This window comes from Hoplias malabaricus, chromosome 5 (genome assembly GCF_029633855.1).
Source record: "Hoplias malabaricus isolate fHopMal1 chromosome 5, fHopMal1.hap1, whole genome shotgun sequence".
Lineage (NCBI taxonomy): Eukaryota > Metazoa > Chordata > Actinopteri > Characiformes > Erythrinidae > Hoplias > Hoplias malabaricus.
In genome coordinates, this window is record NC_089804.1 from 10,336,032 (window position 1) to 10,360,709 (window position 24,678).

General features: G+C 40.8%; 1 protein-coding gene across 3 annotated transcripts in view; it reads left to right on the forward strand.

Moving 5' to 3' along the window:
* Nucleotides 1–4,047: 4,047 nt before the first annotated feature.
* The window catches only part of nkain4 (sodium/potassium transporting ATPase interacting 4), a 72,246-nt gene continuing 51,615 nt past the window's right edge, over nucleotides 4,048–24,678 (forward strand). For all 3 annotated transcript variants that reach the window (XM_066670946.1, XM_066670947.1, XM_066670948.1), the window contains exon 1: nucleotides 4,048–4,366. In XM_066670946.1, the coding sequence (XP_066527043.1) occupies nucleotides 4,313–4,366 (54 nt within the window). In that variant the 5' untranslated portion in view covers nucleotides 4,048–4,312. The remainder of the gene's footprint in view (nucleotides 4,367–24,678) is intronic.

The window sequence follows — 24,678 nt, forward strand, 5'->3', positions numbered from 1 at the left end:
ATGAAACTGTGGCCTGCGAAGACTAGACTTCTAGGAAAGTTCCATTAGGCCCTTTTTTTTTGAAACAGCACTTAATCTGACCTGATTTCCACACACTTCAAATGTCCTCATGCTACACATCCCCCATGGTGTCTGGATTGAGCAAGAAGGGTGTCAGACTCTAGTGTAGTAAGCAAATGTTTTTACAGAGTCTGTACATGAACATGTGAAAATGTATGTTTGTTTTGTGTGTGTGTGTGTGTGTGTGTGAGAGAGAGAGAGAGAGAGAGAGAGAGAGAGATGGAAGAGGTTCAGGGACAGAGGAGTCAGGGAGAGACAAAGTGATAGAGACATGTTGTTTAGAGAGACAGGGAGTTAGGGAGGTGTAGATAAAGCAGGGAGAGAATGTTCTAAGCTTTAGCCAAAATAAACTAACTGTAGTATGTAGTAGCTGATATTAATAGTAGCACATTTGCTCACAGCTCACTAATAAAGAAAAATATCCAGCCAACAGTGGCCATGATAAAACATACTGAGGTCTTGAAAATGATGGAGTTCTACCAGTGTAAGTAAAGTTTGAAAAGCTTTATACACTTGCACCAGACCAAAACAAACAATCATGATGTAGGAGCTCCAGAGCCCCAAATTAATATGCTAATGTACTCCAAAAGTGGTGGCTTTTTTTTAAATGGAAGTTAATGGAGCAATATTTCATTCCAAGTTATTATTTATCGTTTCTATTTGTCCATTCACCGTGAATTTGTTTCATAATCTAACAAGCAGCTGGAGTTTATGGCATTATGTAAAAAAGGAAATACAATATTGAAATACAAGGATGTGCCCACTGCGATGCACACATTGTATATACAACTATATATATATATCTGTGCACAGAGAGCTTGTGTGTTCTCCAAAGAAAGCATGATATTTAATGGGTCCCTATGGAGCAGCTGCATGTGAGCTTAAGATTAACATGGACAATAGGTTGGAGGGGTGTACATTATTATTTTCGCACCGTGGAATAAAATCCTCACTATTTTCTGTGATAGAAAGCCAAGCACGACAGAGTAAAACAGACTATTACCATCCGAACTGCCAACTACTCACTTCCAAAATCAAAGTTTTCTTTCAGATCAGGAAATCGTGATTCTTTTCATGAGCTAAAAAAAGCTGTCCCTGTAAAAGCTTACCATCACGATTGATCTGAAAATGCTATAAAGACTGTTTTATTAAAGAATGCAGTGTTCGCACAGGAGCTGCAGTTCCTTCATCCAAAAATATCACTCAGCTATTTTTAGTAGTGTGTGTGTGTGTTTGTGTATGCCTGTGCAAGCATGCACGTGTACATTTGTGTGTGTGTGCATGTGTGTGTGTGTGAGAGAGAGAGAGAAAGTGTGTGGGAAGAGAAAGGAGGCTTTTAAGAGAGGGTGTGTGTGGTGTGGGAGAAGGTGCTGTGATGTAATCAGAAGTGAAATGTGCCCGAAAAGCACAGGCTTCACCTGTTAAAGATTTATCACGCTGTTTGTGGAGAAGGATGGCGTGGAGGGAGGAGGCTCTTTTAAAGCACTTTTTTTAATCAACATAGACAGATCTGTGAGAGCTACCTTGAGAAAGGAGAAGGAAGGATGGCATGGGCAGAGAGAGAGAGAGAGAGAGAGAGACAGAGAGAGAGAGATATGGGAAGTGACTGGTACTTGAACAAGACGATGTATGATTTAGAACTTTGACTTTGACCCCAGGATATAGATGTCTTCCCTCTGAATTAAAAAGTGAGAATATATCTTAAAGAATTTAATAAAAAATGCATACAGTCCATAAATCCTCAATTAACTAAGATCTGTCACGCTGCCTTTGTTTCAATAGCTTCAGACGTTCATCAATTATTTATCTTAATATTGCAATTAAATATTGATGTCTGAAATGGTGGATAACTGATAGGAATTCAGTTGAATATAAAGTTAATCTATTTATATTAAGGGTTTCACATGGAGCTGGAAAAGACTGTTTGGCAACATTTATATAAAACGCAATTCAACAGAAAACACATTTAGTAAAGTTTAAAAAAATAAAAAACCTGGTGTCTTTGCTTGTCCTCCAAAGAAATCTGAATTATTGACACTTTCAGCCCGCTTGGTGATCATTTCCAATTTCCATTTCTGGAAATAAATGCATGAAACATAGTAGGTCAACAACGGGCCCAAAATGATTTTTGATGATACACTTCATGACAAGAAACTGTATATTGACCTGAGATTGTGCAAAGCTCTAATAGGAAATTTTGCCCACTCCTCCTTTAAAATGCCACTGGATCAAACAATATTGGCTGAATCTGTGATGGCCCCCTTTTTCCTATGCCGTAAAATACCACTAAACTCACAATTTACATACATACATTATTTGTAAGTGCTTATCCAGTTCAGGGTCGCGGTGGGTCCAGAGCCTACCTGGAATCATTGGGCGCAAGTCGGGAATACACCCTGGAGGGGGCGCCAGTCCTTCACAGGGCAACACACACATATTCACTCACACCTACGGACACTTTTGAGTCATCAATCCACCTACCAACGTGTGTTTTTGGACTGTGGGAGGAAACCAGAGCACCCGGAGGAAACCCACGTGGACACGGGGAGAACACGCCAACTCCTCACAGACAGTCACCCGGAGCGAGAATCAAACCCACAACCTCCAGGCCCCAGGAGCTGTGTGACTGCGACACTACCTGCTGCACCACCGTGTCGCCCCAACTCACAATTTAAACTATATAAAAACTTTAATAATAAATTATATTGTATTTATAAGTTTATTTTGTACAAGAAACTAATACCACATTTGAATACACGAGTACATGCCCTAATTTTGTCACTTTCCAAAAAAAAACATGTTTTAATTTTTGTGGATATTTATTTTAATACTTCATTTGAACACAGCAGCTGTCCTTCATACTGTGTGAAAATATCATGAGGAACTGACCAATAGAAATGCTCCAAAACGATGTGGAATAAGATCCTTTTACATTGACTTTAAGTGGAAGTTAAGATTTTTCCTGCTCCTATATAGTTACTATTTTGGAGATACATGTTTTTCTATGGACAGTAACGATACGTACATTATAAAATTTCCCTGATTCCAAACAATGCCCTCTAAAATGAGTTAACTAATTGAAGTGCAGGGTTAAAAATAAAGGCTCCTCCATGTAAAAACAAAGAGCCAGTTCATATTCAACCCTTTTCTGCAAAATTCATTGCTAGACTTACTCACAAATGCTTACTGTGCCTGTTAATTTCAGGTTGTACACGTTGTGAAGTTTGGAAAGAATATAAGCCTCTTTTCTTCACTTTATAGCAGCCCTAGCTTCTTTAGCATAGCATTATGCTAATGATATGGAAATTGTCTGTTGTCTGTAAATTGTCGTTGGCTGTAAGCGCTTGTCTGTTCAGGGTCACGGTGGGTACCGGGAATCATAGGGTGCAAGGCAGGAAAACACCCTGGAGGGGGCGCCAGTCCTTCACAGGTTGACAGATACTCACACAGGGTTGGATCTCATTATTAAGTATCTGTTATAACAATGAGATAATAAGTAATTGGTGGACAATTCCCCACTATCATAATTTACTGTGTGGTTTAAGAGTTTTGGACCTAAACCCGAAAAGACGGGAGTTTCGAACACCGTTATATTGTAGCCACAAGATGGCGCTAAAACCCTGTCCTGTCCCTGGTCTTACAGCCCTGGAGTTTTGCAACAATTACAGAGGAACAAATAGGTCTCGGAACGTGTTATATTCATAGTGTAATTTATCGTGTATATTTACCTCTGTGTTTTTATATTGTATACTCTTTCAAGTAGGCAGCTTATTTCCGAACTAGTCGCAGACGTGTCTTTGAGGACAACATTTCCCAGCGCTTATAAGCGAACAAAACCTGCTAACGTTAAGCAAATAGAGAACAAGGCACAGGGCAATTTCCATAGCCCCCCACTCCTCCTCCCTCTCCCCCTTCATCTGCCACTCTGACTCCCCCTTCTCTCCCTCCCTCTCTCCCTTCTTGTTTCTTGTCTTTGAGCCTCGGCGGGCTCCACGGTCTCGGAACTTCTCGGGGTCGGAAGATCGTCGCCGGTACCCCGCAATTCTCCGAGCACTTTTAGAGATAGGGATTCGAGGAAAGTGATGGGACAGTGTTTCTCAGAGCGGACGGACTCTCTCGGGGCCAGGGACTGATGCTGCTGTCCGTTATTTGTCCGTCTGTGTTCAGGACTTCTCCGTGACTCGCACCGCTCCAGTCCACCTCCGCCCGACCCTCGCCCGAGACACTGTTTTGGTGTGTGTTTCTGGGTAAAATGGGCTGCTGCAGTGGTCGCTGCACCTTGATATTCCTCTGCACTTTCCAACTGGTGAGTCTGAAACACGTGTCGGTGAAGAGAACAACAGTTTGTTTTTAATTAAACGTTGTCTCACTATTGTCGCACGTTCATTGACCACGAAAGTCAACGGGGCTCTCGGAGCAGCGAACCAGCTCCGACCACTGGGTCAACAATAATACACCGAGTAGCGCACTAAGTAGTGTCTGTAGGTCGCAGCTAATTTGTGAATACTGTAAATAGTATAAAATGCCTCGGTATCGAGCGGTTGGCCAGGTTCAGTCAGAATATTAAAGCTTCTTTAGCTAAACTACCGCATTACTTTTATTATATGGTGTTTCCAAGTGTTTTTTTAAGCAATTCTAGTCTAACGGTCTAGTCTTCTAGTCTACGGCTTGGGAACGAGATTATAAGGCGTGGCCACGCGATATTTAAATATCTGCGGTGGACAATTTATTAATTCGTTCCCACGCATTAAATATCTCATTCCCACGCATTTATAGATAATGTACTATAAAATTGTTCTGTTAAATTAAGTAGTTCCCCTGCTTCAGTATTCACACAGGTACTCAGTATTTTTATATATTTTGTATTATTATTTTATTATTATTTAAATATTTTATATATTATATATTCAGTATTCACACAGGTACAATTTCAGCCTGTCAGTGTGTCACCAGGCTGCGTCTAAACTTACTGACATAAGGCCATTAGTCTAAATTCACTGGAATCTTCAGTTACTTCTCGAGTGAATTTCCATTTCTGCGTTGTTGCTTTTTTGTTTTGTTTTGTTTTTTTCAGTTTTGCCAAGTTACACTTAATAAGGTCCACGAATTTAACTCTTACCCATTAAGTACTTTACGACTTTAGAGCATAAGAAGAGGCTGTTAATTGTAAAACCCTAGAGACAACAATGGGGTCTTTGGCTTATGTCTAAACGTATTTTGTGTGAGGGGAATGTATTAGGCCAAATAAACTAAATAATTAGCTAAGTCAAAAAGTGCCAGTGAGTTTATACAAGTGTAAAGAAGTCTGCACTAATTAAAATTAAATGATGATTATGTGAAATGTTGGGCCGCGACCCTGGGACTTGTAGTAGTTTATAAAGCGAGATTTTCATGTTCAAATATTAGGAAACCCTGCTTACGACGATGTATTGAGGAGGTGGTGGGTCATTTTGAAATACTGCATGCAATACTGGGTGGATATTTTGCTTGCCGGTCAAAGAGGAAATCAGATAGTGAACATCAGTTCTTGGAAGATGAATAACAAATATACAGTCATTAACCGCTGCAACAGTGGATTCTTTGTCGTTTCGGGATGTTCCCAATATTTGTATTACATGTTTCACGTTGAGTACTTAAATGAGGCAACACTGGATTATTAATAGCAAATTAACATAATCTTATAAAACCAAGGATACAGATACGTTTGTAGCTACTGCCTTAAATGAATGGCGCATATGTAACACCAGGTTTGAGTCTAGAATCAACACTGCTCAACAGTAAACTTTTAAAATTTGCTGTGTGTTTATTCAGCTCACCAACAGTTCATTGATTCCATGGGAAAAGCTTATTGGAATCGAGTCCATGGTGAGAACAGAGGTTATGACCCCCACTCAGTGTCCTCTCCAGCACTTAATTGATCTATAGCCTCTAGCTAAAAATAGCCTAATAATTCTGTCCTTGCTCTCATCAAAGAGGCTTAGGAGTGTGTATCTATCAAGCTCTACTCACTGCACAGTGGGTTTGCTGAAATCGACTAGTTAAATATTAATGTGTTAAAATTCCCTCATATTACACAGATGGACACAAAGCTAAAAGCATAATCTAGTGTCAACACAGAGCAGTAATGTAGGATTACCACTATATAAACCTTGCAGCACATGTGGAAAACAGTTGTCTGAAGAGTGCTGGCTCCTTTTTCCCCTGCAAAGTAGCTGTAATTGCATTGTTGATCTGTTCTGTCACTGATCTGGTGTGAGGTGGCGCATCTTTCTTCACCACTTACGTCCCATGATACCTGCAGCTCTGCTGCCTCTCTGAATTCTCAATGACATAGCCATTAAGAGCCGATGACACCAGTCACCTCAGGCCAAGGAATGTCATGCAGTATATCCACACAAGACATGTGGTCACACATACTCTATATGACCAAATGTGTGTGGACATTTTCACATCTTCTGCAATGAATAGCATTAAAAGGTAGGTATCCCAGTTTTCTGCAGAACGAGTTCCTATTCTTCTGGGAAGAATAGATGTGGAAATATGAGTGTTAGGAATCGATGGCATTTCGCCACAAGAATGAACCTCAGCTCAGGTACTGACGTTGGATGATCAGTTCTTAATTAGAAACACCACTTCAGCATATCCACCACACAATTTAGGTACAGCCTTTGTATTTTAATTTGGGACCTGGAGGTTGTGGGTTCAAGTCCTGCTGTGAGGAGTTTGTTGTGTTCTCTCAGTGTCCACGTGGGTTTCCTCCGGGTGCTCTGGTTTCCTCCCACGGTCCAAAAACACGTTTGTAGGTGGACTGGCGACTCAAAAGTGCCCATAGGTGTGAATGTGTGAGTGTGAAGGACTGGCGCCCCCTCCAGGGTGTGTTCCCGCCTTGCGCCCAGTGATTCCGTGTAGGCTTCGGACCCATCGCGACCATGAATTGGATTAGCAGTTACAGACAATGAATGAATTTTATTGCACTTACTATTTAGGTGAACTTTGTGAGCTAATTGTATGTTCCCCTTGTCTGGATAAAGGAGAAAATACATTGTTGCATTTATCTCTGATACTCTGGCTTGACTGAGCTTCTGGTGTTTCTATGGCTTTTGTCATATTTTTCCTGTGATAGTCTAAAGTTATTAGGCTGCAGTGGCTGAATGGTTATAGAAGAGCGCTTAGAACCGGACGGTCACTGGTTTGATCTCCACGACGGGGAGGAAAATTGGGTGTCCTGTCCCCCTCCATAGCAGAGGTAAATTTGAGCAAGGCCAAATTGGGTTTAATGCGGAAGACACATTTTGTTGTACATTGTAAAGTGACTAATAATTGTACTTTTTTTTTTTTGCAATACTTTGGAGGAAGTTGTGTGTCACTATAGATGTATCTGTCCTTGAGCAACTTTCTACTTCTACAAAATAGCATACATTTGACAGAATAATATTTACGTGTACTGCATATACACTAATGAAAAGCATTATGCAGCAGGGAGTGTCGCAGTCACACAGCTCCAGGGTCCTGGAGGTTGTGGGTTCTATTCCCGCTCCGGGTGACTGTTGGTTTGTTCTCCCTGTGTCCGCATGGGTTTCCTCCGGGTGCTCCGGTTTCCTCCCACAGTCCAAAAACACACGTTGGTAGGTGGATTGGCGACTCAAAAGTGTCCATGGGAGTGAGTGTTTGAGTGAATGTGTGTGTTGCCCTGTGAAGGACTGGCGCCCCCTCCAGGGTGTGTTCCCGCCTTGCACCCAATGATTCCAGGTAGGCTCTGGACCCACTGCGACCCTGAACTGGATAAGCGGTTACAAACAATGAATGAATGTATAATGGCCAATTTAAAGGGAAAAAAACAACAATTCAAACAGCAAATATTCCCCAAATCTGGAGTTGAATGTGTATATATTTTTGTGTTATTATCTGTTGTTTATATTAAATTTACAGCCAGGTGTTTGCAGATGTATTTTATGTAAATGGATACACACATATACTCCCTGTTCAGACCTCCTCTCCTGTCAGACCCATGACAGGATGATTCCCCCTTGCCGTCATTTAAGACGCCTCGGGGGTAGAGCAGACTTCTTTGCTTTGATGTTGTGTGCTTCTCAGTTCGCACTTATTTAGCTCACTGTTAAAAGCGCACAGCTGGCCTAGCTAGTGTCAGTCTATGATAGACTTTCACTATAGATAAGTGTAGGCTGACAGAGTGATAAAAGAAAGTCCTTATTTATCTCTGACGCTCCTTGGTGGCAGAAGGAATGACGCCATCCTTGTACCCATGGAGAGATGACTCATGAGGCGCGTGTATGAACAGCTCTCACTTTTATGGCTTTTAGGGCATTCTTCTAAGTGATGCACAGAGAACTTCACTTTCGGTTTGATCTGTGGCCCAGTTCTCGAGACCTGTCCTGTTTATTCATTCATCGCGTGTAACCGCTTATCCAGTTCGGTCACTGTGGGTCCGGAGTCTCTGGAGGGGGCACCAGTGCTTTGCAGGGCGACACACACTCATACAAATGGACACTTCGGAGTAGCCAGTCCACCTACCAACATGTGGTATTGTAAGTACTTAAAAAGCAGTAATTACTGCTGAACATATATCAATGTGTATGATGAAGTGAACATGTACAAAGGTAAACAAGTGTTCAACTGTGCCCTAACAGCCTGTATTAACCTTATAGAAAACCCACTAGCACCTGTACATTGACCCAAAATCACCATGCCCAACGCCAAGTGTTTGCTAAAGAGGTACAAATCACTCAGTTTAGTTGTAGTGTGGTGGAAATGAATGAAGTCATTTAAAACTAAGCTCCCAACAACAGTACCACACCTCACCAATGCTCTTGTAGCTGAATTACATCATGGAATTGTTTAACATCTACATATGTCTGATGATATGAGCTTTTTATTTCTACCTGTGGAGCAGCAGAGTATTTGAGTAGCTAGAGCTTATAGCCTACAGCTTTATGTTTACTGAAGGTCCTCAATTAAGGGAATTCATTTCAACATCTGTATTATACCAATCATATCCATAGTTTGCAGTGAGTTCTGAAAATTGATATTAATAGTGGAAAAAAAGGATGGTTGAGAACAAAGTGGTTGATAAATGAGACAGGAGTGTTAGAACTGTTAATGGGTGTTTGGCTAATGGTTCACTGCTTCCACTTTCCTTTTATCCCTTATTCCTTTTCCAGGAAATCTGTTCTAGCAGAGAGCTGTTATACACTTGTTTTGAAACATGTAAATCATCACTAATTCTGGAGGAGAGGGCAAACTCGGAAGGGTCAGAAGTGAAAAAAGATAAACACACGTGCACACACACACACAAACCTCTTGCACTTTGCCCTTTCACCCCCGTAGGGGACACCTGTTTTTCATCTCATTGCTTCCACACACTTAGGCAGACATTTCAAAGCCAGTATGAAGCTGTCAGCAGCTTTCCTGAAGAGTCTTCCTAGACATATAGATGTTTCCTTTACACACGACAAAGACGAAGATCCAGCTAACAGTTGTTTTTTTTTAAATGAAGTAAGGGATTTAATGAAATTGTTTAATTAGGTATTAATCACTTGTCAATGCTTGTTTTACAGGCGTTAGTTCCCACCAAGTAAATTGTCTGGATAAGAGACATTGCAGGGGCAGTGATACAGAGTATAACAGCAGTGGGAGCAGTTTTAATTCTACATGCATCACTCTGCTTTAAAGGAGTGTCTTGTTAACCTTTCATTTAGCACTTTGTCATGACAAGGAGGTTTAAAGTGGAGCTCTACACCAGCAGCATCTTTCTTGGCCTTTCAGACAGGGCTAAATACACATAGAATAATGTACAGAAGTCAAAGTATCATAGTAGCACACAAGTGAGCAGAAAAAATGTTTGATTTTTGCTTGGCAACAGGACGGAGGGGGAACTATATGTGTGGGCAGAGCCAAATAAATTTCTAATATTTTGTCACTTATTACTGTTAATATGTGAAGGTGCATCACACACAAAATCATGCTGTCTCTGAATATCTGCACGGCTGTGCTCATGACCTATTAAAAACCCTGCTGATCCTCAGTGTAACAGCGCTTCCTCTTGTGATACTGTTAAAGCAACATATTTTATTCATTCCCAGTTAAACTTTAATTGTTTCCTTATAATATTCTGTAATATTTTACACTGTTTTCTATTATTCACATATGCTTTTTGTTGTTGTTGTGCGTCTTATGCAATTCATTCAGCACTGCTATTTTTAATCACAGCAATCATCACATAACTTTTTCATGATTCTCAATTGTCTTAAGAGGCCAAAGAAGCATCCTGTTGTCGTGTGAAATGAAGCTTTCATATGAGGTTAGCTAACAACATCCACATTCTCTTTTTGTGTATAATACACAATTTCACTGAGAACCCCTCACACTGACGTGCCTGGATGATTTTTATTTTATTCACACAGATATACACATACATGTACAGCCTTTATAACTTTATTTATTTATTGAATCAAATGCAGCTGTTGAACCTTTAGTGAAGCTTTAGTTACTCTGTGATGGCACTTTCTGAAGAGTGCGCAGGTGGAATGATAAATAAGTCTCTGTGCTTTTTTAAATATCATAACACATATTCAGCCAATTGTTGTGTTCTTATACACCGATCCTTGTTTACAAACTGTAATTGGTCTTCAGTGGTTTATGATTTATGCAGCAGATACCGTTATTGAAGTTCTGACAGTACTCATGAAGAGCGTTTGAGATGTAGCAAAACACATTAACAGTAGCACATTGTCAGATTGCCCCCCATAGAAGGGACAGCACTCATTATTTTTATGCTTTGAGAAGTTATTGTTTGTCTATAAAGCATCAATTCTAGTAGATGTCCAGCAAACGTTAGTACCTTGTTTTTTTCGTAGTGTGTTTTAAATTCTGAGGTCACCCTACTCACATACAGAGGTCCAGAATGTAATAATCCTTTCCAGAATTTTCTTCCCTGACCTCCTCTGAGGCCGTTTTGAGATGATTAGGGAAGTGAAGTAGAATGAGATCCTTACTTTTACTTCTGCCAGCTCTGCTCAAGTAAATTAAAAAATAAATAAATAAAATAAAAAGTGGTGTGTAGTACCCCAAAATGTGGGCTGTGGAGCAGTCGGATTGTGTTTTCTGGAGTGATGGAATGCCATCCAGTAGATTTGGGATGAGTAGGAGTGGTTCTTCAGGCTAAACACCATCAAATCCCCACAGAACTTATTCTACACATATAGCTTTCCCAGAAGAGTCAGGGCTGTTTCTGCACCAATGAGGTCGTGATGAGTAGAAATGTCGTGATGAGTAGAAATGTTGGATGACTGATGTTCAACAACAGAATCTTGGTTATAAAGATTATAAAGGCTCACTCTCTCTTCCTCTTTTTCTTTTTCTTCCTCTTTCTCTCGGTCTCATTGGCATAATTGAATTTTGGTGTTTCTTTGTCAACAGAAAAGGATGGTTAACAGTATCCTGTCTACCCCCTGATAATGAGGTTTTATTGATTAAAAATTCTCTCTGTGCTGTTAATGGCCTGCGTAGATTGTTATTGCACCAGCGAGGCATGTGAAATGGTTTGCAGTTGTTTTGTTAATCGCATTATCCATAAAGAGGATTCATTGTATTGTGTTTTGGATTTTTTTTTTTGTTTGCGGACTCCTGCCTTCTTAAACTAAGGGTATTAATGAGAAGTTTTCCCTTAGCTGACTGTCCTGGGAAAGCATTTGTCTAAATGATGGTCCATTTCTGTAAAGATGTCAAGGCAGGAAGTGATGTTGTGTAATTAGTTTTGCAACACAAACTCCAAATCATCCCAAAAGTATTGGATGGTGTGTCATCTCAGATGAGAGTGCCGTTCCACCGCTCCACAGCTCAATGCTGGGGGCTTTATACCCCTCTAGCCCATAAATGTCATTGAGAATATTGACCTTGAGAACACGCTGTGCACTATTGAAGGTCTGGGTCCACAATGGATGCCCCTTAAAATAGCTGAATTCACTCATTATTAAGTGGTGGCTCTGATTGTTTTTGACTTTGTTAGGCATCTGAATTGGCGAACACTGAATGATGGGTTTGAGTGAGGACCTTGAGCTGCTTTGGCATCACCAGAGATCACAGTAATGAAGAACCTAGCCAACCTTACCTTAAATATTTTAGTGAAAACTTTAATACGGTGAAGAAATAAGTTCTGATTGATGCCTGAGTTGCAGAGTTATGTTTGAAAAGGGCGAGTGTAAAAGTTGTACATGATTGAATTCAGTGACCACAAGAGAATGATTAATAGCAGGAGGTTTATGTCTGGTCTAAATTGGGTCTTGTAGTGTTTGAGTCTCTGCGTGTGTTTAGAAGAAAACAAATGTGTTAACTTTTGTGAGTGCGGACAACATGGCCATTGAGATTGCCTTTTCCTCTGAGATTGTCTTCCACAACAGACGGCTAATATCCACTAATCTATCATCATTCCTTTCTGCCACCTGCCAATGTAGTTTACTGTGTATAGGAACATAATTGCCTACATTTTAATGTTAGTTTATTATGTTTTGTTTAAGGAACATTAATCTGTAATGGGAAAAAAGACATTTTTATGAAATGAGCCAGTCAGAGCATGAAATTAGTAAAAATACAAATTCCAGAGGAAAATAAATAAATAAATATCATACAGTGTGCAAATATTGTGTATATTCACACCGTACATCTGACTAATATGTTGTTAAAAAGTACACAGATGGTTGCCTTATAAAATTATTAAATGTTTGCCAGAAGTAAAGTAGGTTTCCAGAAAGCCAAATGTTCTACCATTTATTTCCAAAATGAATCATGCTACTTTACTCTTCACTCATTTGGAAAACAGAAATGCATGGGGGCAGCTGTGGCCTAATGCTTAAAGAAGTGGCCTTTAGACTGGGAGGTCAGTGGTTTGGTCCCCACGACCAAGAAAATTGGGGGCAGAGGGGGGTTAATAAACTGAGCTGTACTCCTCCCTCAATCCATGGCTGAGCTGCCCTTGAGCAAGGCACCTAACTCCCAACTGCTCCCCAGGCACTGGGAATGGCTGCCTGCTGCTCCAGGTGTGTGTGTGTGTGTGTGTGTGTGTGTGCACTCACAGCCCCTTGTGCACTTGTGTGGGTTGGTGGGTGGGTTGATGGGGTGGAGTGTTTTCACTGCCATGGAAGGGTTAAACCAATTCACATTATGTTGTATGTCGTACAATAAACAATTACCAATGATCAACACCATCCAAAACCTTTAGGGTGAGTTGAAGTGTGTCCACAAACATTTGGCCATATAGTTTCTTCAATACAGAGCAGTAAAACAACACAATTTTTGTTATCTACTGATGTTGCTAAAACTAAAAGCATGTGTTTCACCTACCCTGCTGTCTCAGTAATGCTGCACCTATTGGGGTGGTGTGTAGCGGAGGAGGCTTTGTGGGGGAACAGACGCAGAGACTGCGCTGAGGGGGCTGGGGTTTGAAAGGCAAGCTTGCCACCCCCATAAACCTCAAGAGGGAGACAGGAGGGGAGAGGGTGGAGGGGTCATTTGTGGTTTAATTTCAGTGGGCGGTGCCATAAAAGGTGGGATTGTGGGGGTGGGGGTAGCTGGGGTTTACTGGGTTGTGTTGATAATGTCGTGTCTAAAGGTTAACGTGTCCCAATTAGTTATGGTATTTAGTAAACAGAAGGTAGAAGCATCAAGCCTTGTTTGTGGAGCCAGTCCCAGGGTGGGAAATTAGGGGTTGCTGTCCTTTCCTTGATCATTTCCTGCAGCCTCTCTGCATCCACAGAGACTCAGAGCAGGTCACTAGTCCTTCCCCAGACAAACGAATGAATATTTATGAAATGGAGGTTGCGCTCATTCTTTCTAGCAGCTCTCCTGTATCTCTATCTTTGAAACACACACACACACACACAGACACACACATTTGCTTCCTCTGAATTCTTAACTTCAAATGCACCACATCTTTGTTGAGGTGCATATAATATATTGATTGTGAATGAAACAGCAGTGCGACTATCACAATTACTTAAAGAAACCCAATTACAATACAAAATATTAGTTCACTTTTATTTTCACATTGAATCATCAGTAATTTGTTGTCTATATTATTCATTCATTCATTCATTATCTGTAAGTGCTTATCCAGTTCAGGGTCGTGGTGGGTCCAGAGCCTACCTGGAATCATTGGGCGCAAGGCAGGAATACACCCTGGAGGGAGCGCCAGTCCTTCACAGGGCAACACAGACACACACACACACACCTACGGACACTTTTGAGTCACCAATCCACCTACCAACGTGTGGACTGTGGGAGGAAACCGGAGCACCCAGAGGAAACCCACGCGGACGCAGGGAGAACACACTAACTCGTCACCCGGAGCGGGAATTGAACCCACAACCTCCAGGTCCCTAGAGCTGTGTGACTGCGACACTACCTGCTGCGCCCCTGTGCCGCCCTGTCTATATTCCCGCCTTGCACCCAATGACTCCAGGTAGGCTCTGGACATGTAAGCGGACATGTAAGTGGTTACAGATAATGAATGAATGAAAAAACGTGTCTCTGCTGCACATCTCCAGGGTTCTGAGGTTGTGGGTTCGAACCCTGCCTCAGGTCTGTGAGGAATTTGTTCTGTGTTTTTCCCCACATCCCAACATTCTCATAATGCTAAGCAGATTGGCTGTGTGAAAGTGTGCATAGGTGAGTGTGTGATGCTCTAAGTGCCCTCTCCAGGGTGTGTTCAGGTTTGTGCCAAGTGTTTGCATATAGTCTTAAGACCCACTGGACCCAAAACAGGATTAAGTGGTTATGGGTAATAAATGAATGAATAATGCATATAGAGCAGGAGCTTGGGCTTTATTTATTTATTTATTCATTTTTTTTTAATGAAAAATTCCACCATGATGATTTGGGATTTTGACCAAAGATTTGACTAAAGAATAATGGCTCTGTTGCTCAATGACACTAGAGCTGGAGGAAGGAGCAGCGCTGGAGTGAGGTGTTGATTGGTGCTCTTCATTTACAGACTTTGGTGTTCAGACAATGCACAAACATTATATTGTTGAACAAAATTAGATGAGTCCTGTGTCGTTGCATGGACATTTGAATGATGGTGGTGTACTCATTGTGAATTTAACGTGCTGAATGATTGATAATGAAATTTACATGTCTGAATATAACATGGTGCAGCAGGTAGTGTCGCAGTCACACAGCTCCAGGGACTTGGAGGTTGTGGGTTCGATTCCCGCTCCGGGTGACTGTCTGTGAGGAGTTGGTGTGTTCTCCCTGTGTCCGTGTGGGTTTCCTCCGGGTGCTCCGGTTTCCTCCCACAGTCCAAAAACACACGATGGTAGGTGGATTGGCGACTCAAAAGTGTCCGTAGGTGTGAGTGTGTGTGTGTGTGTTGCCCTGTGAAGGACTGGCGCCCCCCTCCAGGGTGTATTCCCGCCTTGCGCACAATGATTCCAGGTCGGCTCTGGACCCACCGTGACCCTGAACTGGATAAGCGCTTACAGATAATGAATGAATGAATGAATGTCTGAATATAACATGACAAAGATATTTTGTTTTGGTCTTTGATTTGGACAGTAAGATTATATTCTTTTTTATTAGTAGTAGAATATCGATTCACTACGATTCATTTTCACAACTTCATAATGCAGAGTGAGTGCATGATGCTGTTTTATACATTCAATTTAAAAAAAAAAACAATTCATCATTCTAGATCATTATTTAATTAACAGTGACAGGCCTTGAAGCGGAAACACAAGGGACCCTAGTGTGTGCCCTTGCTGCATCTCAAGAGCGAGGGGGAGGAGAAAGACTACAGCAGTTCCTCACTGTTGCCTCATAACTCAACCGAACCCTGGCTCACAGGGAGGTGATGGAGAATGAGTCACAGTGACGAGGAACCCAGCAGGGAGAAAGAGTGTAACTCTACCGAACATTAGTCGTGTATCCCTACTTCAGCACAGCACTTCTGACAGCTATTAGAACTATGGGACGATTGAGATGAATGGAGTTTGTGAGTTTGAGACTGTGTGTGGTAGCTGAGTCTATTAATTGGAGCAATCCTATTGCCTCTGCACTACGGAGAGTGGTGAAAAGCACTGAGCTGGGAGTGACCTTGTCCTTGTAACAGTTTAATGTGACCCTTTTTTCCCATAATTTAGACAAATTCATGTCTGCAGGAGAGATTAGACATTATTTATGTGTTTTGTACTTGTCTCAGCGGCTCATCTCAGTCACACAAGACGATGCCAGATTACGATTAGAGTCCAATTGCACTGCTTACTGGAGCAGACAGACTGCACTGCCTGTGCATGAGAAACAAGGTTTTATCAGCAAACTACCAGCAAACTCAGAGAAGCATACACAGCTGTTATCATATGATCCTGAGGAGTGTACCCTATAAACTATCACTTTTACTTATTTTAGGGGTTAGCAGTGTGATTACTGTGATATTATAATATTTAAAGCTGAAAAAATACATTTTATCCAAGAATGCTACACCTGAGTTAATTTTTTCTTAGATCATATTATTATTTTCACAATAGAAAATGTATTAGTATTGCCACATTGAAAAGTGATCTCCAAAGACATGTTTAGTCTCTGGTAATGCCACAGCCATCCGAGGTTCGTAATCCAAAATAAGCTTCACTCACTCTGGGAGATGGTATTGTGTTATTTTATTGCTAAATAAAATAACGGTAGCTCCATCTACTTTCAAACATTTGAGTATCCCAACAAAGTATTCCAACTGGATTTGAGTTTTTGTGTTGCTTTAAAGGCATAGTTCACATTTGTAATCAAAACCAGTTTTAATAAAATTCATTAGATTAGTTTCCTCACCATTTGCAAGTTCTCCAGTCTGTTTGGCAGTTAGTCCAGTCCAGTGTTTACGAAGCCTTTTTGTCTGTAAATGAGTAGAAAAATAAACTGGCTCATGCTAGTTTCTCTCTCTTCTCTCTCTCTCTCTCTCTCTCTCTCTCTCTCTCTCTCTCTCTCTCTCTCTCTCTCTCCCTCTCTCCCTCTCCCTCTCTCTCTTTCTCTCTCTCCCTCTCTCTCTCTCTCTCTCTCTCTCTCTCTCTCTCTCTCTCTCTCTCTCTCTCTCTCACACACACTGTTGTCTAAAGTTACCCTAGATGCCTCTGTCATGAGCAGAGAGAGAGAGAGAAAGAGAGAGACTAGCATACCAGACAGAGCCAATTTATTTATCAGCTTATTTACAGACACTATTTTTGCTGTTTCTGATCTCTTAAGGTGGAAATGTCTTTAAATTCAGGACATGGCTAACTACATTACCAAAAGTGCTACAGAACTCTGGTAATTCTAAAAGTGAATAAAAACTTAGACACGTTACAGTTCAGCCATGTACAAAAAACAGTCGTTTTTTTCCAACATATTGTTCCACCTTAAACAATGCTTCCTTCAAAATGTAAACAACCAGAGAAAAGTGTGATTGCCCACAATCAGTGGGCAGTGTTACACAAACAGTGTAACAGTGCTATTTTTACATGTCTTTATTTTTACTTATGTTTATTTTTAAAAGTTTGGACTTTTCAAACTGTGGGTGTCTTTTGTTTTAATTGAACTGAATCCACATTACTGTCTGCAGAGGGATTTGGTTTTACTTTGCGTGCTGCCTCCTTGTTCAGCTCATAAACAGAAGCGGTAATCCGAGGGTCTCTTTGGAGTAATAGCTGCATTATACTCTGCAAATGTGTGAAGAGCCTAAATTGAGGAGCGTGGCACCATTTTCCCTCTTCTCTCCTTTTGAAGGGTCACATTACTTTGAGGTTTACTGGCCTCAATTCTGCACTGATTGTGTGAGACCCCTCACTGTGAGGGCTGGGCTGTTGACAAACAGGACTGTTGATTACCTTCAAAAATGTTTTGTTGTTCAAAGAGTTTGACTGCTCTGAAGCTGTAATCTCAGGATCAGGGTGTAGAGGTTGGAGGCATGGTGAGAAACCTAGCTACCCAGCATTCCTCACCCACCACAAAACACTCTGTATTCAGACCGTAACAAGGCTGAGCCACTTGCAGCAGTGTTATGAAGGAGGTTTTTCAGAAAATTTCCAATCACCATAAATATTTAGGTTACATGAACACATTTGGATATGTTGCTGTGTTGTTATGCTTGCTTCCAATGTAACTGTGTGAGCCCTGGATAGAAAACATAAAACTATGACCATTTCTTTTGTTTTTCTTTTTTGGTCAGTTTTTATTGATCTTTTCACACACATTGTAGACCTCTCCCAGTCCCACACTTTTAATTAACTAAGAGGCTTAAGCTACCAAGTGATTTTTGAGCATGTGATTCTAGCTACTTAATAGAAAAAACACCAGCCGCATAACATATCATTGGACAGCTCAACAATCTGCATTGGCTGCCTTTTATTGAGCGATAGGGAATAGAGGGGACCATTTTTTCACCCAGTGCAAGGCTAAAACTGTCCACGGATTTGACATTTCTACAAAAAGTGAGAGGTATTGTTTTCTCAAACATGGCTATTATGTTACCTCATGATTTAGGAGAGTTCAACACCAGATATTAAATGAGTCAAGACCTAGCTTTTTAACTCTTACGACTTGACTCCTTAATGGACTCTAATGGAATGTGGTCAGCCAAGCTTAGAGCAGTGTGATAGTCTGCGGTTTTTTGGATCTTTGAATCAGTCCGGCGTGACATTAAGAACTAATTTGTCACAGAATCACTCTGGCAAAGGTTTGTAAACATTAAAGACATACCTCTGTTCTGAGTGGTACTATGTTCTTTAAAGGAAACTAATAATGTAAGACAGTACCTGACCTCATTATGCTTTCAGTATCTACTGCAAAGCCCTCTAAGAACAGTACATGCTCTTATAGCAGCCAAGTGGAACAAACTATTACCAGGCGTGAGTATGTGTGTGAGGTCCTGTGGCCATAGGCTTCAGTTTAAACAGATGGGAAGGATGGAAGGACCCCATTTGGATGGAAAGGTAATCGCTCATCCTTTACCTGTGCCAGTCATCTCTGTCATCTCTGTTTCTCTCTCCAATCTGGTAAAAACATTGCCAATAAACCACCACCTAGTTGCATTCTCCATATGTTTGAATTATTGATTGCAATTTGTGATTTAGCATTAGGGCCAGTTGTTAGAGGAAGAAGGACCCCCATCTGTGTTCTCTACTCCCTTCTCCAAGACCAATTACCAGTATGATCCCAGAGCTCAAAAGTATCTTTCTGATACACCCTGTCCCATATGGACATTACCACAGTACCCCACCTACTTCCCCAGCCCCTGCACTGGCCAACTCTGATCATTATTTATGTTACAAAATTTAAGACGAAGTGTCAGTTGTAATTTGAAAAAAAAAAACTGCCTGTTGGCAAGTAATAAATCAAAATAATCAAGTATTTCTCAGTATTAGATTTCTGTAGGCATATGATTCAGCTTGTTTGGGAAAGTATTTATTAGAGATGGATGATGATATCTTTTTTGTATCTGTATTGGCACATAATTAAAAAATGTAGTGCATTTAGAGTTGTTTAAAACATTTTACGCTGCTAACTGCTTGATCAGGTTCCTGTTGGCCATAAAATGTCCTTGTGTTTCATTTTCTATGAGAACTGGTAGATTGCAAAGCAAAAACATTCAATGTGATCATAATTTTTCACCCTAGCACATATCCATCCATATGGAACTAAAAAGTAGTCTAGTTGCACAATGTTGCCTTGAGGCAACAAATGAATGCATGAAGTTTGAATATATAAATATACACAAATTATGTATATAAACAATAAAATGTAGTTCATTAAAGATTTATGTACATATAAATATTTTTGTGTGAATGTATGTCTATTAAAAACATGAAAAAATAATGCTTTTTCTTACCCTTTGCTAGAACTGTGACCTATGCAGCACTGCTTACTGAAAGAGTTACTCCACCCTCAAACAGACAATGACAAGCACTTCAGCACATGTTATTTGTCACTGACATGTCATGTGACAGTGGAGTTATTTAAATATATATTTTCATTTAAAAGGAAGATTTTAGGGCCAAAAATTTAGTTTGTTGCCTGAGGGCAACACTATGCCATAGAGGGTTAAATATAGCCCGTTTTTGATGACGCATCTGTGGGACATGAGCAAAACTGCATCAGTGCATGCAAAAATATTTGCATTAGCATCAGCCCACAAGTCCCATGTTGAAACATCCCTCTATTTACTTTACTTAAACCCACTAACTTATTGATTGCAATTTTACTGCACTGGCAGGTGATTTACTTGTTAGCTATGTTTTTAAAACAACACAATCAAAAGCAGCCATTTAACAACGCCCTTCCTACTGGGAAAAGTTGACGTTTATAAACTAGATGACATATATATTAACTGTAATTAAAAGTCATCACCATGGCAGAAAATTTTTAAAGACAGTCTCAAACAGGCAGATTTATACAGCAAGGGTTTCTGAAGTCATAAACCAAAGGAACCAATTACGTCAACGTGCAGAGTGGTGTCTTTCTGTATAACTTTGGGAAGACATTTTCCATTCAGCAGTGTGTCATTAGATCAAATGTGTGTACTAAATAAAACTGCCGTCTTGCTGTTGCATCACTGAAGTACAGGAGTCTTCCCTGAGAATGCAGAAAATTCATCCATAACCAGTAATTTGATTGGCACAGGTGTTAACATTTGTTTGCTTCAACATCCCAAAATGGTTAGTTATTGAGTTATTTGACCTGCGTCAGGTCCTCATTGATTTCAGTCATCTGACCTCAGTGTCAGTTACTCATTGAACCCAGAAATCCAAATTCCCCCTCTGAGTTTCAGATGTGGCCATGGTTTTTATTTTTACCTGTGTACTGACTTCTGCCTTTCTTCAGCTTGTAGGTCAGCATTTCTGTTCTCTGTCTACAGTCTGTTGAGCTTAGCTTTAGTTTAATGTGCTCTGCATGTGGACTACATGAGCAGCACTCAACTGTGGACACAGATGCACCTGCAGCTCTACAATTTCCAGAGGAAGGCCTTAAACAGAACAAGTTGCTCTGGTCCAGGCTTGTGGCTGAATAACTTCAGATACTCACAACTGTTCCACTAGTCTATTCTAAAGAAGTTGTTATTACTTTTCATTACCATTCATTTCAAATGAAATATAGGATAAGCCAATGTCCTGAAACGTTTGGCTATATTGTGTATTTGGCCAGCTATCATTGTGGATATGTTCTCTTTTAGTGAAAGATTGTGAGGGCTGTTGCGCTGCATATACCCTGACTTCATGGTGCATTTGTTTTGCAATAGCTGTACGGACATACGCTCAGAAGAATGTTTTATGGATTTTACTAGAGACTACACAGCCTGAGTCCCTAAAGTCCACATGAAATCCAGTGGCAGCCTATTTTGCCAGCCTCCTCCAGAAAATGAACACTGAACCATAGTTTATACTCCTGTCGTTTTTGTTTTACAAGCTGTTAGCATATTCAGTGTTTTAATTAATAGCCCTCATCAACTGGATGGACGCCTGTGGCTGAAGCAGTTAATGGCTCTGTATGACAAACCAAGATAGAGTACAATGGTTTGAGCACATGATGGATACCGCTGAGACTTCATTACATTAAACTCTAATTAAAAACACACCTACCAGCTGTTTCTTTGGCTGGAATTTTTCTTTTTTAGGAAAAGCCCAAATCTAATTTTTGCTTCAGTGGGAATAATGTCTATGTTTTTGTTTTGTTTATTTATTAATTTATATTTTTGGACACATAGTAGCTCTCAAAATCTGCCTCTCTGTGTTTCACACATCTGGGAATGTGAGCTGCTCTCATTTTGTCATTCCACTCTGCATTTGCTGTAGAGTCGTAAGTTTTTAAGGGATTTCCATATGCACACGTTCAGCCCAATTCTGTCATCTCAGTTCGGAGTCCCTTGTTCTGGCTTTTAAGCTTAGGAGCGATGGCCTAATTGGCAGTGCGATGGCAAGAACTGAAGAAGAGCACTTCAGAAATGTGTTGTAGCTCTGGGTCTGTATGGTGATGAAATCAGAAGTAACCCATACTTACAGTATGGATCAATACTAAATATCTATATCTCTTTATGGAAAGTGGCTCTCTGGTTTACATTGGACGGTTACATACTTTACTTGTTACAACAATACGTTTCACATGTCGGTATTTCACATGATGTTTCCCTTAATGGTTGATACAGAACTAAATTACTGGAATACCTGCAGTCAGTGGGCTCAAGGCAGGGCCGCACCCTGGGCAGAGTGCCAGTCCATCACAGGGCATCAAACACTCACATCTATGTGAAATATTTTCAGTAGCCAACTCACCTAGCAGCATGTTTTTTGTACGAAACTGCAGCACCCAGAGGAAACCCACGAAGACACCAGGCTCTTCAGAGTGACCTGAGGCAGGGTTTGAATCCACAACCCCTGGACCAAGGAGCTGTGACCATGACACTGCGCCACTGTGCCTCCCCAGTCTTTATCATATAATTAGAAAATGTATTTTAAGGGGTAATCATACTGGGAACAGAAGGTCCGCTGCGCAGACACCTTGTAAAATCTCTATAGAGAAACATAAAAGTGAAATTTGACACTCTAGAGCAGTTGAACATAAGGCAATGATTACCATACTAAATACCAAGCATGGACAGGAAGGTTATAAAAGCCCCAGCTGTGGACTGTAGAGCAGTGGAACTGCATTCTCTGTAGTGCCTGAGCTTCATTCAATGCATTTATAAGAGTGGCATTAGTTATGTTAAACTATTCAACAACAATTTTTACCAACTCACATAAGTACATTGACTAAACCCTTGCAAAGACCGTCTCTAGCATAAAAAATAAATAAATAAAAGGATTCGCTTTATGTCTTGTAACGTTCCCAGGAGAAAATTCAATGCAATAAATGTGTCACACTCGCTACTGATGTTTTCATTATAAAATCTATGTATATTTTACAAAGACAAAGAACGCAAAATCCGTGTTAGTATTAAATGAACCCAATTAGTACAAACATAATGTACTGGATTTTATTTTGAGAAATTTCATCAAATCTAAAATAGCACAAAATGAAGTAACAGCAAAATAAAGCCAGTAACCTACTTATTGTAACAGAATTTGTTATGTATGGATGAATTAGTTATCTGGAGGTGGGTAAGACATAATAGTATCACACTGATGTGGTCTCCGGTGAGCGTAATGACATCCTGGACCTTGATAATGACTCGGCTGATGACTTCATGGAATGGATTTCCAACTGAGAGAGGAAGAGAGAGCAGGAGATGGAAAAGAGACTGATGGAGGGTCTTTAGAAAATGAATAGTACAGTGAATACTGGGATCCTGTGCCTTTGTGTGTGTGTGTGTGTGTGTGTGTGTGTGTGTGTGTGTGTGTGTGTGTGTTTGTGCGCACATGCACAAGCATGCAGGCAATGTCATTATCAGGAACAGAAAACAGAGTGACCTCTTTATCAGTGGGGACAGAATGGAAAGAAGGTGAATGGTTCAGAGGGCTTGACCCATCATTGGGGACATGGGCTACAGGAAGGATGGGGGAGGCATGGAGAGAGGGATGAATGACTCGTCGGGTCATGATCAGGAAACCTCACCCTATCTATCAGTCAGCAAGAGAGCTGTGACGTTGTGTGTGTGTGTGTTGTAGTCCCGAGGCTGATAAGAGACCTCATCAGCTTGCATGTTAGAACCCCAGAGAGGAAACAGGAGAACAATGACAGAGACATAGAGTTTAAACAAGAACAGTGTGAATTTTCAGAGAAGTGATAGAAAGCTTTACTGTGAATATGTGCATGCTGACACGGAGGTTACAGTTTATTATGATTATCAACTTTGCAAATAGGGCGGCACGGTGGTGCAGCAGGTAATGTCACATAGCTCCAGGGACCTGGAGGTTGTGGGTTCGATTCCCGCTCCGGGTGACTGTCTGTGAGGAGTTGGTGTGTTCTCCCTGTGTCTGCGTGGGTTTCCTCTGGGTGCTCCAGTTTCCTCCCACAGTCCAAAAACACATGTTGGTAGGTGGATTGGTGACCCAAAAGTGTCCGTAGGTGTGAGTTTGTAAGCGAATGTGTGTCTGTGTTGCCCTGTGAAGGACTGGCGCCCCCTTCAGAGTGTATTCCCGCCTTGCACCCAATGATTTCAGGTAGGCTCTGGAATCATTGTAGCTGTCTTCCCCCATCACAAAAAGTAACCTGTTGTGGTCTTTGACAATGTTTTGAAGCTATAGATTTATGTTCTTTTACAGGGCACAGCAAATTCCGGTAATACATATTCCATGGTGGTTTTCCCTTGTGCGATTTACTCTTCAGAGGAAATCATTAACATGCCATTACACATCTTTGTATAGGACCATGGGAAAATCTTTCAACTTTAGTCACCAGCAGCTAGAAAAGAATCAGCACTTAGAATGATGAGGGGAAAACCAATGATTGGTCTTTTGATGGCAATCAATCAGGTGCAAAAGTTGCTTTAACCAGGTTGTTCCATAGACCAATGGGAGCTAATCAGGGGAATACGGCCGATTGAGGAGTGAGAGTGAATTTGATGCAGAGAGAACTACTCTGCCCGGAACCTATAGTCTGTCAATCTCCAGCATCTAAAAGCATTCGGCTATTTCTGCATGTGTTAATGAGTCC